The sequence below is a fragment of the Anabrus simplex genome, chromosome 4, assembly GCF_040414725.1.
Source record: "Anabrus simplex isolate iqAnaSimp1 chromosome 4, ASM4041472v1, whole genome shotgun sequence".
Taxonomy (NCBI): Eukaryota; Metazoa; Arthropoda; class Insecta; order Orthoptera; family Tettigoniidae; genus Anabrus; species Anabrus simplex.
In genome coordinates, this window is record NC_090268.1 from 39,900,895 (window position 1) to 39,920,376 (window position 19,482).

Genomic DNA, 19,482 nt, shown 5'->3' on the forward strand with positions numbered 1-19,482 from the left:
GTAGGGATCGGGATAAGGATTACTTAAACTGGGAATCACAGCTGAGTACTACTTTTGCTCTATTTCTTACTTTTAGTAACAGTAACAATGATGATGGTGATGTTGTTGTTGTTGTTGTTATTATTATTATTATTATTATTATTATTATTATTATTATTATTATTATTATTATTATTATTATTATATATGCGAATAAGCCCTCTAGGACTACACAAAGTACTTAGTGGCATGTATTTGCTTTCCTTTGTGCCCATTTTTCTTTCATTCTTTTACTGTGGGCTTCCTTTCTGTCTTCGGACCCAGTTCCAGTTTTCTTATTTGGTCTTTCCTCTTGGTCATCTTGCCATTTGTGAATTTTAGATCTGAAGATTGGACATCTGCTGGTGTAATTCCTGCCTTATTTGGCTTATGTTTCTTCTTCTGCTCCCAGAACCTCTTCATTCTTTGCGTGTAAAATTTTTTAGTTTAAGTCTCAAGTCTGTCTCTCAGGATCCTCTTCTCTTCTCGGTCTTCAATTTGCTGCATTGTCAAGCCTAACTCATCTAAGTCATCTTGACTTCTCTGAACCAAGTATTCTTGGTTTTACTTTTCCAAAGTAGTTGAAAATATGTTTCAGTACCCTGGTTTCTGGTAGTCTTGATATGTGGCAGAAAAATGCAACCATCCTTTTCCACATTGTGTCTATTATTGACTCAGTTTCCTGGTATATAACTTCATTAGGTAATAATTGCCATTGTCCATCTACTTAGTGTTTTTTGTTTATGATTGTTCTAAGGATTCTTCTTTCTGTCTTCTGTAATTTATCTAGTTTTGATTTGGTGTTCAAATTGAATAGTGTTTCACTAGCATGGGTTGGTTCAGTTTTAATAACGGACTTGTAGTGTTTCAATTTTGCATTTATCAAGAGAGATTTCTTCTCGTAGATTGGCCAATTTAGTTGTTCTATTTTCTACTGATACTTTCTCGTTTAAGTTCCAAGTAATTATCTCCCCAAGATACTTGAATACCGTATTTACCTGAATAATCCTCGCTGTTGAATAATGCCTGCACCCTCATTTTAGGAAGGTACATTTTGAAAAAATGAAATGAACTGAAATTCTTTCCATCGAAAGAGTAACGTAGGCATAAACAAACTTTTCGTATCACTCCATGAGGCCCACGTGGTCTTTACGCAAATATGAACCTGTAAGTTTACGGATATAGCTGCTTTGCCTGAGATGATAAAAATAAATTATCACTGCTATGAAATATATTTTCCAGGAAAATGAGCAAGTAGGCTACTTACGTGACAGGTATTTCGTTAATCTGAACTTGCAATAGGCTCAATTCCCTGTAGATGGGAAGATTCATTCTCTTGCATCACTAGAATCCTCTCCTTAATTACTTACAGATTCGTCACACACCACCCGTCTTACTAATAAACGGTGTATAACTTTTATACTAGGTTTATAAACCGTTTATGTGAAATTCGTTACTAATAAACCGTGTATAAACCTCCTGTGCATACATCTGTTATAGTTATTCATTGAATTGCTTATAACAGACCAGGACCCTTGTATAAGTGTTGTATAGCAGCGACTAGCGGAAAAAGAAATCAATGAGCAGTTTATTTTCGTGGTATTTACTGTCTGCAGTAATACAGTCATGGTGAAATATTTGACTTATCCATTCAACATTGAAGGAATGGACAATAACGTTGATGATCTTCACGGTATTTTAAACATAAAAGACGTACACCATTTGGGGGTTATGGAGGGTAGACATCTTTGTAAAGTAAAACACTTTTAAATAGACGGGATGACATTGAATAACTATAAAAGAAATGATGGTTGGGTGAATTTTTCTGTAATACTGTGTTACTGCTGAATAGACTTTTGAAATTATGAGTTTATTATACATTATTATACATGGCATTCGTAGATCTAGAAAAGGCATTCGATAATGTTGATTGGACCAGGCTATTTATGATTCTGAAGATGATAGGGATCAGATACCGAGAACTAAGAATTATCTACAACCTGTATAAAAATCAGTCTGCAGTGATAAGAATCGAGGGCTTTGAAAAAGAAGCAGCAATCCAGAAAGGAGTGAGGCAAGGCTGCAGTTTGTCCCCTCTCCTTTTCAATGTTTACATAGAACAGGCAGTAAAGGAAATCAAAGAGAAATTTGGAAAGGGAATCACAGTCCAAGGAGAGGAAATCAAAACCTTGAGATTTGCCGATGATATTGTTATTTTATCTGAGACTGCAGAAGATCTCGAGAAGTTGCTGAATGGTATGGATGAAGTCTTAGGTAAGGAGTACAAGATGAAAATAAATAAGTCCAAAACAAAAGTAATGGAGTGCAGTCGAACGAAGGCAGGTGATGTAGGAAATATTAGATTAGGAAACGAAGTCTTAAAGGAAGTAGATGAATATTGTTACTTGGGTAGTAAAATAACTGACGATTGCAGAAGTAAGGAGGACTTAAAATGCAGATTAGCACAAGCAAGGAAGAGCTTTCTTAAGAAAAGAAATTTGCTCACTTCAAACATTGATACAGGAATTAGAAAGATGTTTTTGAAGACTTTTGTGTGGAGCGTGGCATTGTATGGAAGTGAAACATGGACGATAACTAGCTCAGAAAGAAAGAGAATAGAAGCTTTTGAAATGTGGTGTTACAGAAGAATGCTGAAGGTGAGATGGATAGATCGAATCACGAATGAAGAGATACTGAATCGAATTGGTGAGAGGAGATCGATTTGGCTAAATTTGACGAGAAGAAGAGATAGAATGATAGGACACATCTTAAGACACCCAGGACTTGTTCAGTTGGTTTTTGAAGGAAGTGTAGGTGGCAAGAACGGTAGGAGTAGACCAAGGTATGAATATGACAAACAGATTCGAGCAGATGTAGGATGCAATAGTTACGTAGAAATGAAAAGGTTAGCACCGGATAGGGTGGCATGGAGAGCTGCATCAAACCAGTCTATGGACTGATGACTCAAACAACAACATCTTCCTCTAGAAAGTTCTTTCTCAAATTTGAGTATAAAAAGGGACATATTTCTTGACATAAAAAAATGGTATAACTTGAAAACCGTACGTAATATGATTTCCATACTTTGTAGTTGAATACGCAGATATATGTATAAATGCCTAATAGAAACTTTTTTGATCAAACCTTTCTTTTAGCTACAAACCGGTTTTTCCTTCCTCCTGAAAAGTAAGGATTTTGGAATATGTACCCTTTTCAACACACTGATTCGATTACAGTTGCTTATGTTTTCCGTACTATCCCAGTTAGGAGTTCCGTGATCTTTTCTTAAGCTTTTCCATTTCTTTCATGGCGTTCATTACACAAGCAAGCTGAAAAAATGTTGATATCAATATAAGCTGTCTCACTTTGTGTTGCCACTGCCTTTTCTATATGCTGTGCTACTGCGCGACTTTCTGGAAAGTTTTGCCCATGGATAACAAGCAGAAGCTATCATAAAGGCGGTGAACGTGCGAAATACGTCAGTGAACTGCAGGAAGAGATTCCTGGACTTGGAACGAGTGTATACGTGCTGTATGGTAATACAATGCGTAAAACCTTACTGGACAGTAACACGACCTGTGGTTGATAATTCTTTTTGTGCAATGTAAACTCTTGAAATAGACACACCGGCGAAATCTGATATTAGTTTTGTGATACAGTAAAACCTCGTTAATTCGATGTCTTTGTAATACAGAAATCGGACTTCCAATTACGTGATTTCGAATTAACAGCCATCTTGTAATTCAGAAATGCAAACCCTCGCCAGTTTTTGCGGATTCTGCTTTTCTGCATACTGCCTGCTACAGGATGTTGTGGCGTTCCTTAAAACACTGAATACAAAAGAATTACGATTTCACTCTATTTTCAGCTATGAAACACACTATAGACACACCTGAGTGAAAGTGCGGAAAGCTACCCCTGCACGTTCCAGAAGACACATTCTATCGTGACATGGAGAAATTTTGAATTTAAATTACTCTGCAAATACAATACTATTTAAAAAAAAAAATTAAAGTTAGTTTAGAATTAAAAGTCTGAATTGTTCTCCGTTTAAATATGACATATGGCAACAGTTTTCTTTCATCTACGATTGCACAAAGCATGACTGTACACTCGGCATCGAAAACTAGGTTAGCCAGGAGCATGTTGGCAACCTTGACACAAATAAAACCCGCTCCCCAATTTCGTGCCTCAAAATTTTTTAAAAAATATGCGATACAGTAAAACCTCTTTAATTCAACTATCACACTGAATAATAACAAACAAATTAAGATTGTAAATATACCATATTTACACGAATGGATTTCAGATTCCACTATGAGAGCATTGGCACTGTCGGTGATGGCCAAGCAGGCATCAATTTTTAGTAGTGAGACAGTCTATCAGAGTGCATTGGCACTGTCGGTGGCTACAATTAGCCTCCGCAGTGGCCTCCACAGTATGCACTAGCCATGTGTCTTGGTAGGTGTGCCAGGTACCAACTGATGAACCCAGCCTAGCACACGGGGGCGAAACGCTGGCAACCAGGAATGAGTTAGCTGGAAAATTTATGGTGTCCAATAACGGACCATTTATATTGGTATCATAAATTTACTCATTCGGAACATATATTACAGATTCCCTATGAGAATCAACATCTGTGTCACATGATATGAATTGTGCTGGCTGCCGAGGCCTGTCCCACTCCTCTGTGGCTATTATTAATGACTGACAGATGAACCCATCTGCTTACCTTATGAACATCAGTTCTGGACCTTTAAATGACCATTTAAATGCTGGTGTTTATAAGGTCCATGCAAGACTGTGCTTAAATGATATCACTGCAACTGCTATCTCAAATGTTGTCAAACTTTCATAGAAATACTCAAGAATAATCATTTCAATGGAATGTGCTACATTACAGTGAAAAATATGAACTATGTACTATATACTCACCTAGTAATTCTTGTTAGTGTGGAATACCTTGAAGCGTTTAGGCATGTGAAGTGCTACTTCCCAGACCTTGCACTCACATCCATTTGTGCTAGTCTTCTTTTTGGTTGCACACACTAGACATTGCCTTGAGGGGTTTTGTTTTATTTTATTAGGAGGTATTTGCCTAGGAACCTGAGCCTAATGTGCTGCTTGTAGTCTCATTGGGGTGTCAGCAGATTGACGGCCTCTTCTTATATAGTCTGGTAAAGTGATACTTTTCAGTATCTCCTCAGTACAAGAAGCTTGAACTGATTGTATTTCATTGTATTCACAGGAATAACTTTCAGATATAGTATAATCTTCTTCACAATCACTATTCAGTAAAATATCCACGATTTCTCGCTCTGTAATAACCTTGCGCGTGCTCATCTATACTCACTGAATACTCGTGACATCAGCTCAATGCTATCTTCAATTTACGCGGTTAATCTGCTAAACATGACTCAGATAGAGCTGAGGTTCAAGCATAATAATAATAATAATAATAATAATAATAATAATAATAATAATAATAATAATAATAATAATAATAATAATAATCGTAACGGGCGGTACACCTCCGCGCCGCTAATTCAAACATTGCACCAGTTGAAACTCCTCTACTGGAGGAAGCCTGAACTTTAACAACCATGTTAATTCTGAAGTTTCTCAGAAGATGTCTGTACTGTAAATTTTGAAGTGTTCTGAACTATGTCAATTTTGATTCGTGTTTGTCTGCTCCATAGCAAGAACTTTGAACATTCTCTAACAGATGTCTCTACCAAAACTGATAACGCTCTCTGGTGTAAAGGAATGAACGGTCCGGAAGAAATTTAACATTCATAAGTTTTGTTTTTGCTAAATTTTGTTCTGTGGTTTGAGAGTTGGCAATATAATCCTCTCTTTCCGCCTGTTTTGAATGTAGCCAATCAGGAATTTCTGTAATTAATTTTCCACCAATAAGGTGTTTCTTCTTCGTCTGGTGTATTAGTTTTTTGCTGTTATCCAATAAAATTTTGTGGGCGGGTTGTAATCATTCATGAAACGTCTCGAATTTTCCGCAAGGATATATAAATCCAATAAAATTTTGTGGGCGGGTTGTAATCATTCATGAAACGTCTCGAATTTTCTGCGAGGATATATAAACTGCTGATTTTCTGGTCTCCTCGCCACTTCAGTAATATTTTTCCTAGTGTGATTATGTAGCAGGGGGCGGGAAGTGCCTCTTTCTTTGGGCAGCAGTTCATCCTTCAGGTAATGGCCTTTTAATAACTTCTTCTGCTCGCTAGCTCAGCAGTTTAACCCTCGGGGCAGGTTCGAAACTTTTATCATGTAACTTTCCTTTAAAATGTAAAAGACACTTGGTATAAAATTCTATCTCTTTAACTACAAATTGGGATAGAGAGTGCCTTACCCTCTCGAGCTCCCACTCATAGTGTTTTGAGGTAACTACGTTTTCATAACAGTTTCCCTTCTCTTTGTAATGTAAAAGTTTTCCTATCGTGTCACCTCCGTAGTATGGGATTAGCCCTTGCATAAGCGGCCTAGTGCCAAATAGGTTTTATAAAGTGTATTGGGAGTGCAAGTTACGCCTCCACTCATGTTGGTATTTTGGGGCCATGTAATTATCCTGTTTCTTTAGTGAATAGGCCTCAGTAGGTTGGGTAATTTTATCCCTGTTCTTGTGTGCCTGGAGGGCAGCTTGAAGGTGGAGTTTGGTGTGGCCTTTGAATTGGCTTGAACTTTGAGAGCGGGTTACTCTTTCTTAAATTGTATTTTCTGTGTGCCTCGAGCAGGCTTAACTGGGTAATTGGGAGCAAATGCTCCTTGGCATGATTGGGTTTTTTTGCCCCTTTGTTGAACCTTGTGTATAAGTAAAGTTGGGCTCATTGCTCAAGGATTGCATGTCTGGGGGCTCGAAGCCCAAAATCCATTAATAAACTGTAATTGTACATTCTTAACTTGTTGATATACAACTGAGTTCCTGTTATACTTGTTATTTCTTGATCTCGAAAAGAAAATATAACCTTTGTTAAATTTTAAATTAATTTTAATTTCGTTGTTGAGACCTATTCATCCCAGCACCTTCTTTCACCTCTGCCGGTCCACCAAAACTACGTAACAATAATAATAATAATAATAATAATAATAATAATAATAATGACTTTACAAGGAAAAATAATGATTTTGAGATAGATCAAATTAAATTGAACACCCACACACTACAAGTACAGGAAAACAGAATATAACTATGTACTGGGATAGCCAACATGACGACTAAAGGAATGGAGGTGGGAAGCGGTTGGGACCCCACCCGGGCCATGAGAAGGTAGTTTGTTGCCGGGGAAACGAATTTAGCAGTGATTCAATTTAAGTATTACATTTACAAAAATGATGATAATTATCGAATGCCGTTACAAACGGGTCAATCAATAACACAAATTAAGATTAACACAGCAAATTTAGAAGGTGGCAGCATACTATAATTACAAGCTTCACGGCGCTGAGTTTAAATAACATACAGGAAAAAAAAATTAGAAATATTGTAGCCCAATACATTTAAGAGAAGTAACAAACGCTCACAAATCACACCTACATGTTAAGACATAAAGGTTCAGGAAGCATCCTTTTCTAAAACACTTCAGAATAAGGAGCTTGTCCTGAATGAGAGTATGTTAAGAGGAAACTGTACTACGAGAGGCAAACCCAAGGTAAAATATAAATTTACATACTTATACAATTACAACCAAAGAAAAGGCAAAATAATTTTACATAATTACAACACAATATACAAAGCCAAAAGAAAAAGGAGAAATGCCTCTAAAACAAAATGAGTATGACTAGCCACGAAGACTAAGTCATGTGAAATTAAAATTGGCAAATGAAAGAAATCCCGGATAAACTCCGAAGGATAAAGAAAATTTAAATTAAGAAACTACATTTGAAATTTTAAAAACCAAAACAGGAACAGAATAGTGCTTACCTCAGAGGGCCGGGAGACCCATCAGATGGAAGAGACAACTTCTCCCTTCGCCGGTCCAACAAGAAAGACAGAGGGAACAAGTTTGGCTCTGGCCAAGTGGCCAGAGGCTGGAAGGGGTGAAATCACGAAATAACCAATTAGCGCACCCACATTTCTTACATTCGTCGATAGGAAAAGGTTTTATTTTGGCCAATATGGACCCTTGATGGTTATGAATTTCATGTTTTTGGTCCGTATTGAACTGAGAATAATATATAAGTAATAATAATAATAACGTAAATGTTTCCACCTTTTCAATACAATATATTCACAAAATTACAAAATTATACGGTACTAGTTTCGACCCATCTAGGGGTCATCATCAGCCGTATTGGAGCAAAGATCATTTGTGGCGAAATCCTAAGACAATATTATTTTAAAGAATAACAAGTGAAATGAGATGTTATGGTAATAGTTAATAATACAAGGAATATACATACTAAGAGGTTTTTAACAAAGAATAAAGTATAAATGGGGTGTTGTAAAGATTATAATCATGGAAATCAGTAAGTTCTTGTATTGAAATGAAATATGGCTTAGGAAGACGGCTTAAGGTGGGGCTGAAGGGTGCGGGAGAAAGTGTAATTGTCTTGGAAAAGTACCTTTGATTAAATTTAGGATTGAGTTTAGGTTGGCTGCATTATTGTTTCTGAGGAAAGTGATAAATAGATCGAAGAGTATGTTGGGTTTCTCTGAGATTTCATTGAGATTGTGACTGGCATTAAAGTATTGGTCTAGGTGTATGTAGTAATTTTCCATTATGTTCAGTAAAGGGCCCTTGTTTGCTAATACGAGGATGTCCATGTCTTGTTCAATATTGGTGAAATTATGGTTATAATCTTGCATGAAAAACTAAACAAGTTCAATTTGCAACCGGATCACTCCATCCACTCTTTCGATATTGTAAACATGTACCCAAGCATACAAGTATCAAAATTAATTCCGATAATTATAAACAATTTAAACAAAAACAGCCACTTAAGCAAACTAGAGATACAAGACTTTATCACAATATTAAAACTTATCATCGACAATAACTTCTTCACTTTTGACAATGTCATATATCAACAAAATGGTTTGGCAATGGGGTCACCGGCCTCAGGTATCTTAGCAGAAATATACCTGGACTTCCTCGAATACACCAAAATTGACAACGAATTCGAAAACATTCTCTTTTGGGCCAGATATGTCGACGATGTCTTTGTAATCATGAATGAGAAATCAATTAACGCACCCACCACCCTCTTAAGACTCAACAATATTGATCCTCATATCATATTCACACTAGAATCCGAATCAAATCAAAAAATCAACTTTCTAGATTTAACCATCACTAGAAACTCAGATTCTTTCAGTTATAAAATTTTCAGAAAACCCACTCAAACAGCCTCCACCATTCGCCAAGATTCAGTGCACCCCCAGTCCCACAAACGAGCCACATACAACAGCCTAGTTCACCGAGCCTTCAGCATACCTATGTCCAATAAAGATCTAAAAAACGAACTCAACACAATCCGCGGAATCGCAAAATTCAACGGCTTCAGCAATCATTTTATAGAAAGGATAATCAATAAACACAAACATCGCCCAAAAACTACCCTCAAAAAAGAAATAACCAAACCTCTAACATTTTCCACCTTCACGTTCAACAATGATATCTACAAGTTAATCAACATCTTTAAGAAACAAGGCGTTAAAATAGCCTTCAAAACCCACAATAAGAACATGAATGTTTTATACAATACTTCACACATCAACAAGACCAGCAGTTTTTTAAAATCAGGAGTATATAGGATCAAATGTACCACCTGTAAAAAAACCTACATCGGGCAAACCGGGAGAAACTTCATTATCAGATACCACGAGCACACTAACGCAATAAAATACAACAAGTTTTCAGCCATCGGCCAACACATGCAAGATTATAACCATAATTTCACCAATATTGAACAAGACATGGACATCCTCGTATTAGCAAACAAGGGCCCTTTACTGAACATAATGGAAAATTACTACATACACCTAGACCAATACTTTAATGCCAGTCACAATCTCAATGAAATCTCAGAGAAACCCAACATACTCTTCGATCTATTTATCACTTTCCTCAGAAACAATAATGCAGCCAACCTAAACTCAATCCTAAATTTAATCAAAGGTCCTTTTCCAAGACAATTACACTTTCTCCCGCACCCTTCAGCCCCACCTTGCCATATTTCATTTCAATACAAGAACTTACTGATTTCCATGATTATAATCTTTACAACACCCCATTTATACTTTATTCTTTGTTAAAAACCTCTTAGTATGTATATTCCTTGTATTATTAACTATTACCATAACATCTCATTTCACTTGTTATTCTTTAAAATAATATTGTCTTAGGATTTCGCCACAAATGATCTTTGCTCCAATACGGCTGATGATGACCCCTAGATGGGTCGAAACTAGTACCGTATAATTTTGTAATTTTGTGAATATATTGTATTGAAAAGGTGGAAACATTTACGTTATTATTATTATTACTTATATACAATATGGACCCAGCGAAAACTTCCAGGATTTTTGTTTCTGATGCAACAGGAAATCGCTAAAATCATCTTACCAGCACCTACACGTGTGGCTACATACTGGCACAAAAGTTTTACCTTACATTCAAATGCTCATAATACGGTTATGTACATAATAACATATTTTTTTCCCACACTAACCAAACAAATTTAGAAAAGTAGCAGAGAAAAATATCTTCACATACAGAAAATAAAATAAGAAATTTTTACAGAATGAAATGATTTTTTACCAGTTCTTCTTTTGCCACAGTCCAATTTTCAAAGTCAGACAAGTAAGCATATTTTACCAAAACAAATGAACGTATCTTACAATCACAACATACTTTCACCAGAACAAATGAACATATCTTACAATCACAACATACTCCCCTTCTCCAAACTTGAGCATAGCTCGAGACAACTTTTTTTAAATAGTACGACAGTTACTTAACTGGCAATCTGTTGCCTTGCGTTGAATATCCAAACCAAAAAAAAATCTTAGAATTAAAGGTCCTTCATTATTCCTAGAATAGCATAATACAACCCTGTGAAAAAAAAAAAAAAAAAAATCTATATATGTATTGAAACAGGAACGCCCATACTTCAATTTTTCGGAGAGCATGAATAACGTCAAGGCGTGTACGGCTCATGCTTAAAGAGTGAGAGAGAAGGGTAGTGAAATAAACTTATGATTAAAGTGGCACTTGCAGTTTATTCAAGAGATAAGCAAAGGAATTATATCACCTTTTACAGATGTATTGTGAGATTGCCCTTGAAGGTGCGGAGGAGACGTTGTTCAGCGTCGTCGGCGTTGTCTGTGTCGGCGGCGTCCCGCGTCGTTGGTGTTGTCTCAGCACTGGACGTTGATGGCGACTCGAACCTGAGGCAGATCGTGCAGCGTGAAACAGTTGTTAAGGAGCGGTGAAATGAAGAACTTCCGCACAGAATGTCGAGGGGATCTGGTGCGACATTTTTCTACCGCACTGCGAATTAAGGCGAAGCACTTTTGAATAGTTTCCACAGTAAATGGCGTTGGACGCACTTTTAAAACAAAGATGAAATCAAAGTCACAGTTCCGTGAGGATAATGCAGTAGGCACTATCGTACTTGAAATAATAAGCAATGAAAGCATTCTGGAATCTTCCGAGATGCAATAATTAAGCACTTCGCTCAGTCTCAAAAAAATAAATTCTTTGGATACAGTCTCTGCACTGTATGCAATGAGTTCAGCACGCACACTCTCGTTAAAATAAATTAGAGCTTCTATGAAAATATAAAAAAACAGTTTATGACAGTCCAAGTTCTGTTACGTCGTAATTTCTCTGAGGCAAGTTTATCACTGAGGCGTAATTTTTGACAGTTTTATGAGGGGATTTGACATAGTCTTTGAATGAAATGAAGGTTGGCACAGTTTATGATAGGATATATTAACACTGTTTTCACGCGGAGTGATAGACACAGCCTTTGGGGGAAAAAAAAAGTAAGCACTGTTCTTTACAAAATAACGTGACACTGTTCATTAAAGAATTGTTCAATTGCTAGGGCACAATTTTACGAGACAGCTTAACACGGTAGAGGAAACATCTACAGCACAGTTTCAAACGTACAGTCTTTTAAATTCACAATCAACTAATGAAATACAATTGCACAGCCCTACAGACTGATAGAAACGAAAATAAGCTTTCGTTCTTTCGCAAAGTCAAAGTCCACGGAGAAGGCTTTCAACATTAACACTTTCGAACCCATGTACTCATCCAGACAGAGTAACGAACCGTATGGCGAGGCGACGATGTGCTTGCTCGCACACACACACTGCGTGACACACACACTCACTGCATACTGCACACTGCTTTACTCCAGGCTGGCGACTCCCTTTTATTGCCGAAGGTCAGACGGCGTGGTTGTACATGTGGGCATCTAGAAAACTTTATATCTTGTCCATCCTTATGCCGATTTACATGAAATTTTGGCTAGCAGCATTTATTGTTCAGGCCTACAAGGTGACGTTCTCGAAATTATGATATTACATTCTGTTCATGATGAAATGCCATACAACAAGACAGAACCTTCGGTGTGACGTCACTTGGCCTTGGCTGGCACTCTGGAGCAGTGCTAGCTTGCACGCTGTCTCCCACAATGCCTGCGCACTCGGCGCACGTTTTGAATGCATACAGCCGGGTGTTAGCGAGTTCCTTTCAAGAAATATATGAACGTGAATGCTCGCAGGGCATTCCCGTTTCATCATGATCTTCAAATCTTATGTCCTCTGTAAACTGTGTGTTATGAACAGAACATGGGAAAATACAATTCTGTGAAAAAAAATAAATATATATCTTCAAATCTTATGTCTACTGAAAGGTCTAGTAATTGGTAACGCATCACATTCACTTTCTGTAAGAAGGCATCCACTACCTCCTCCATGGCAATGTTTGAAATGAGTAGATCTTGCATTAGTTTTCACTTTAGTTACATGATCGACTTCCTGTAAGGTGGCATCCACTATGTCCTTCATAACAACATTTGCATTAGTTTGCATTAGTTTTCATTCTTGTTGCACGATCAAAGTCACCTCATTTGACTACGGGTTATCGCTGACTATGTGACTGTTGACACGGTCGTTGCCGCCCGCCTCCATACACGTTCAGTTCAAATGTGGTCACCAAACAAGTCGTCTGGTAGCGAAGTAGGGCACAGCCTAGCATGACTGCCGCCATCTGGACATTTGCCCGCCGTGTTGCCCCTCAACTAGGCACGTCAAGTTGATGTTGGGTAGAACTAAGGCTGTCGCAATCTGGACATCTGGCCACTGGGTTGCGGTGTTGGATGATAGTGCCCAAGACATACAGTGTGCCCCTCAACTAGGCACGCCAGGTTGCTGTCAGGTAGAAATAAGGCTGTCGCCATCTGGACATCTGGCCACTGGGTTGCGGTGTTGGACGGTAGTGCCCAAGACATTCAATGTGCTCCTTCACTAGGCACGACAGTTTGAAACAGAGATTGCAGCCACTGCAACATAAATCCATACACAGCAGACAGGGGAAATACTAAAGCCAAAGCCACCTCGGTGGACAAAAGCTACGAGTCACCCAACTGGTGTCTCAACGACTTCCATAGAGAGATCCCCTCCCACATACTTGGGAATACCCCAGTCCACCTGGGGCAAGCACTATTAATAATTTCAAAAAGAAAAATGGTGAAAGACTAAAAGAAAATCTACCAGAATACAGAGAATCCCTAGTTATGAACATGAAAATAAAGATCTTAATCTTACCTAAAAGACATTATACTAAAGTATACCTAGAATGGTCATAAACGACCATTCTCATTACAACTAAAAGAATTCCTAATGAAACTATAAGGGCCTGATTACAATCACAACAGAAAAATGACAGGGAAAACTGGAGTACCCGAAGAAAAACCTGTCCCGCCTTTGCTTTGTCCAGCACAAATCTCACATGGAGTGACCGGGATTTGAACCACGGTATCGAACGGTGAGAGGCCAGCGGACTGCCACCTGAGCCATGGAGGCTGTATAAAATATAGAGTACATTATGTAATTCTATTCCATATTAAAATAAATTCAACTGAAACCACACAGTAGTAGTATAGGGATTATGGTCTTAAAAATGAAAGTATGTTTTTCTAGCCAAGGAGAATATTTTTTACATGTTCATTTTCATCATTTCTGTTATCTGTATATGTTTTTTAATTAAAAATTCTTTACCGCTCTAGTAATTTGCTAAAATTGAAACACTCAGGATTTCTATTATAACAGATACTCTTGAGTTAAAAGATTGATTTTTATAAGAGTGTGAATAAATTCTGTTGATTGTATTTTCACATTCTCATTACAACAGGAACTCTAATTTAAGAGGGAATGTTATTCTCGGTCTTCAATTTGCTGCATTGTCAAACCTGACTCATCTAAATCATCTTGGACTTCTTTGAACCAATTATTCTTGGTTTTACTTCTCCAAAAGTACTTGAAAAGATATTTCATTACCCGGGTTTCTGGTAGCCTTGAAATGTGGCAGAAAAATGCAACTGCCCTAGTTCTTTACTAAAATTGCATAGGAATCACTATTTTAATTCTTCCTTCTCAAGAGAAATAAACATACCATTGCTTGAGTCGTAAGTTCACATTTGTATGCGTGTATTTATTTGATATCTCCACCTTCTAGTATTTAAAGACTAAAACCTTTACAAAGGTTAAATTACCATTTATACTATAGTCCACTTTTCTGATAGAGGGTGGTTGCCCAGTTGTACCTCCTCTTAAAACAATAATCAAGACCACCACCACCACCACCACCCCTTTTCTGTTTTGACAGTTTTCTACATTTGAATTTATTGTTTTTCTATATAAGCATGTATATGTACACTGGAAGAATATGTATATTTTTCATCTTAATAAGATTTATACTGAGCGAGTTGGCCGTGCGGTCAAGGGCACGCGGATGTGTGCTTGCATTCGGGAGATAGTGGGTTCGAATCCCACTGTTGGCAGCCCTGAAGATGGTTTTCCGTGGTTTCCCATTTTCACACCAGGCAAATGCTGGGGCTGTACCTTAATGAAGGCCACGGCCGCTTCCTTCCTACTCCTAGGCCTTTCCTATCCCATCGTCGCCATAAGACCTATCTGTGTCGGTGCGACGTAAAACAACTAGAAAAAATATATATAGGTTAAAAAATTTCTGTATTTTGTTCATGATTGTAAGGGATTTTACTTCCTGTGTTTCAGGTTTCAAAAAGAGAAGGGGATTCATCATTGATGCAGTTAAAAGAAGAGTTTCGGACCTATGAGGCCTTACGTCGTGAACACGATGCTCAAATTGTGCAGATAGCTACAGAAGCGGGCTTGCGTATTGCTCCTGATCAGTGGTCTGCTCTGCTATATGGTGACACTGCCCACAAATCTCATATGCAGAGCATCATTGACAAACTTCAGACACCTGAGTCTTTTGCTCAGTCAGTTCAGGAGTTAGTGATTGCTCTGCAAAGAACAGGGGATCCAGGCAATCTGTCAGTCCTGCGGCAGCATCTTGAACTGTTGGCTGCAATAGATCCCAGCCCTGGTAAGCCTTTTCCAAGATATTTGATAAGTAGTAATATTATTATTATTATTATTATTATGATGTTTGATCTGTATTGGTATTTAACACTTTGTAATCTACAAAGCGTTAGTTACCTTATTTCTATACAATGCATGGAATGTATGTATTCAGTGGAGAGTAAAAAAAATGTTTTGCCAGTAATAGACAAACTTCAGTTGGCTTAATGATGAATACTGTAATGTATTCAAAATATTGACATTCTGTACATTATGAACATAAAAATTATGGCATGATCAAACTCAGATGAATAATATGTGTTCAGTTTTAACAGACTGTGGAGTTCAACATAAAAATATTAATTTTTTTGTTTTTGTTAGGTCGTTGCTCCTATGACAAATTTCTCTTCCATCACCATCATCATCTTTGGTTTGCCCTTCCAGCGAGCTGGGTAGGATGTTTAAAAACGAGCGTCTTCCAAAGTTCCCTATTCAAAAAGATTTTGTTGTCCATGACAGATTCCCAATTCCATTCTCTTCTCTCCACATCTTCCCTCAGTTGGTCCATCCATCTTCTTCTTGGTCTTCCAGCTGGTCTTCTACCTGTTATTCTCTTTTCCAAATAAGCACATGGTAACTTTGTGCTATTCGTTCGTTTAAATGCCCAAACCATTTAAGTCTAGTCTTTCCTCCATTGATTCATTTAGACCTAGGTTAGATCGGACCTCATCGTTGTTTACATGATCAAGTTGTGTCTTTTGGAGGGCAGTTCTAAGAAATTTCATTTTACAGGCTTGAATCCCACTACAATCCTTTGATGTTAGTGTGCAGGTTTCCAGAGAGTATGTAAGGATGGGAATGAAGTATGACTTGTAGAGGGTCATTTTTGTTCTTTGTGGGACCTTCTCCTCCCATAGTAGGTGTCTAACGATACTGTAAAAGTTAGAGCCTTTGGTTACTCTGTTTGTTATTTCTATCTCGGCTCTATTATTATTAGCCATTATGCTTCCTAAATATCTGAATTGGTGGTCCTGTATTTTTATGTTGCATTCTGTATTATGTCTGCTGATTTTCAGTGCTACTGTTTTTGGTGGGTTCAATTTCATTCCATAATCATCAAACTTCGTACACCATGCATTTAGATTGTTTTGCACTCCCTCCTCTGTTTCATCCCATACTGCCACATCACATTGTTTGCAAACACTAGAGCCCGAAGATCTTTATTACCTTCTCCTTTTAGTTAGTATCCATAACTGCTATGAATAGAAGAGATGATAAGGCACTTCCCTGTTGTACTCCTTTGGTTGTATTGAACCGTTTAGAAAGACCATCTCCAATACTGACACAGCTTTTGCAATTAGTATATAGCATTTGGATCTTCCTAATAAGGTACTCTGGTACATCAAGTTTTCTAAGACTTTTTCAAATAGTTGATCTAGGAACATTATCATATGCCTTTTCAAGGTCCATAAACACAATAGTTAGGTTTTTTCCTCTTTCCCAGCATTTCTCTGCCAACATCCTCAAAGCAAATATCAGATCTGTTGTGCTTTTTCCAGCCCTAAAGCCATGTTATTCCTCTTCTAAGATAGGCTCTAGTATATCACTCTGGCTTCAATGATCTTCTCCATAATTTTAAGGCTGTGTGATAAGAGGGTATGCCTCTGTAATTTTCACTTTTTCTTCTTCTCCCTTTCTTAAAGGTGGTAACTATCACCCCTTTTGTCTGATCTTCAGGTATTTAGTTATTCTTCCATATTGTTCTGAGAACTCTATAAAGCCTTTGTATTCCTGGCGGACCAGCAGCTTTAATCATGTCAGCTGTAACTTCATCAGCTCCTGCCGACTTACCACTTCTCATCCTATGGAGAGCTTGCTCTACTTCTGTCCATGTAATTGGGATATCTTCCTCTATTATTTTCTGCCCAACATCCTCAACAGAGATCTCATTAGGGCCATTTAGGACCTTGTCAAAATACTGTCCCATTGTATCCGTGATATCTTTCGTATTGCAAACTATATTCCCATCTGCTTCTTCTTTATCTGATCTTTCACTTTTTACTATTCCATATATCATTTTTATATTCCCTTTACTGTCTTCCTCCAGTTTAGTTGTAAATTCTTTCCAACTTCTCTCTTTTTCTTCCTGTACAATTCTTTTGACGTCCAACTTCCTGTATCTATATTCTTTTGCCATCTCTTCCAATTTATTGTTGTCTATTCGGTTGCTGTAGACTCTTCTGTCAGACTTAGCCACATCAAGAACTTTTTTGGCTTTATTCCTTTTCATTATGGCTTCTTTCACCTTATCATTTCACCAAGATGTTCTTTTCTCTCTAACTCTTCTGCTTGTTCTTCCACATATTTTATCTGTACTACCAACCAGACTTGCCTTAAAAATCATTCCATTCTTCATTACTTTTCTTTGTGTCTGTTATTGGTATTTTAGCTCTGATTTGCTTTTGAAACTGCCGTTTGACTTCCAGATCTTTCAATTTTGAGTCTTTAATTCTTGGTTTTTTCTTCTTGTTTACTTTAATAGTAGGTTTGGTGACTCTTAAGTCTGCAATGAGGAGTCTATGGTCACTATCAAGGCTCTCACTAGGTATCACTTTTACACCATGCACCTTTTCTACACTTGACCTATCTGTGATAATAAGGTATATCACTGATCTATACTGACCATCCCAGATGTATCTCGTTATCTTGTGGCTATCCCGTTTCTAAAACCACGAGTATTGAATTAGGAGGATACACTCATTTTTTCACCTTTGTAAAATGAAAACCGTCAATATGAAATGATTCTAATATCTTGCAATTCTTCACCTGAAGTTGGTTTCGTGTAAATAGATCATGCAGAAGTTCACCCTCCTCATTTCTATTACCAAATTCATATGGACCAATAATTCCTTCATAACCTGACCTATCTGTTCCTACCTATGCATTAAAATCCCCAATTATCATTATGTTCTCTTTATCAATGATGTCCTCTAGTTTTTGTAGGAAGCTTGCTTTGTGGTCATCGCTACAACCCTGCTGTGGAGCATAAACTTGGATCACAATTAAAGTTTCTCCATGTAGGCATATTTTAGCTTTGATTAATCTCTCATTGATGAATGAGACATCTGTTTCACTATCAATGCCTTTATGGAGTATAAAACCAACTTCATTCCTCGCCACTGCAGGATTACCACTCCAGTATAATTTATGTCCGTCCTCTAACATTCTTGTGTTGCAACCTTTCCATTTGGTTTCATTTAGCTCTTGGATGTGAATAGGTCTACAGTTCATTAAATCCATGATTATGTTGCATTTTCCTGTTAGAGTCATAATGTTTAAGGTTCCAATCCGAAGCTTGTTTCTATGATCGGTTCTTCTCGTGCATCTTGAATGAACATCAGACTTGACTTCATTAGTTCCAAGAGTACTTGAAGTATTGTCGACATTCAGAATATGTTTCTTTCCAAGGCTCGTTTTTGTTTTGAAAGCAACTGCATTGTGCTCCTGTACTGATTTGCTAGGTCTAACATACTAGAGAATTTTCTTTCAGGGTGGTCTCCCTTAGCCTTTGCCTCACTTCAAGGCAGCAACTGATGAATTTATGTGTTATTTCCCACACAACCTTATCCAACCTTCTAAGTCCTCTGCTTGCAGCTATTGGTTTTACCTCAGTTTGCCTGGTTTCGTATCGGCCGCCAGACCCTCGGCCTGACAGTCGCAGGTAGTACTGTCTACTGTCGCGTACGGTAGCAGAATATATTCTGACCTGACATATCAAAAAATTTCTCTTCCATCGGTATCAAAATCTTCACCATCTATGATTACCAGCAAGTTAAAAAAAAATTCAGGTAGTATAGAGAGTTAGCTCAAATATTTGAAGCAAGATACAG

The 19,482-nt window shown here is 37.5% G+C and overlaps 1 protein-coding gene across 1 annotated transcript in view; it reads left to right on the plus strand.

Annotated features, from left to right (window-relative positions):
* Positions 1–19,482, plus strand: part of roq (roquin) — a 255,087-nt gene that overhangs the window by 61,508 nt on the left and 174,097 nt on the right. Inside the window, exon 6 of the mRNA XM_067145048.2 lies at positions 15,284–15,617. Within this exon, the coding sequence (XP_067001149.1) occupies positions 15,284–15,617 (334 nt within the window). The remainder of the gene's footprint in view (positions 1–15,283; positions 15,618–19,482) is intronic.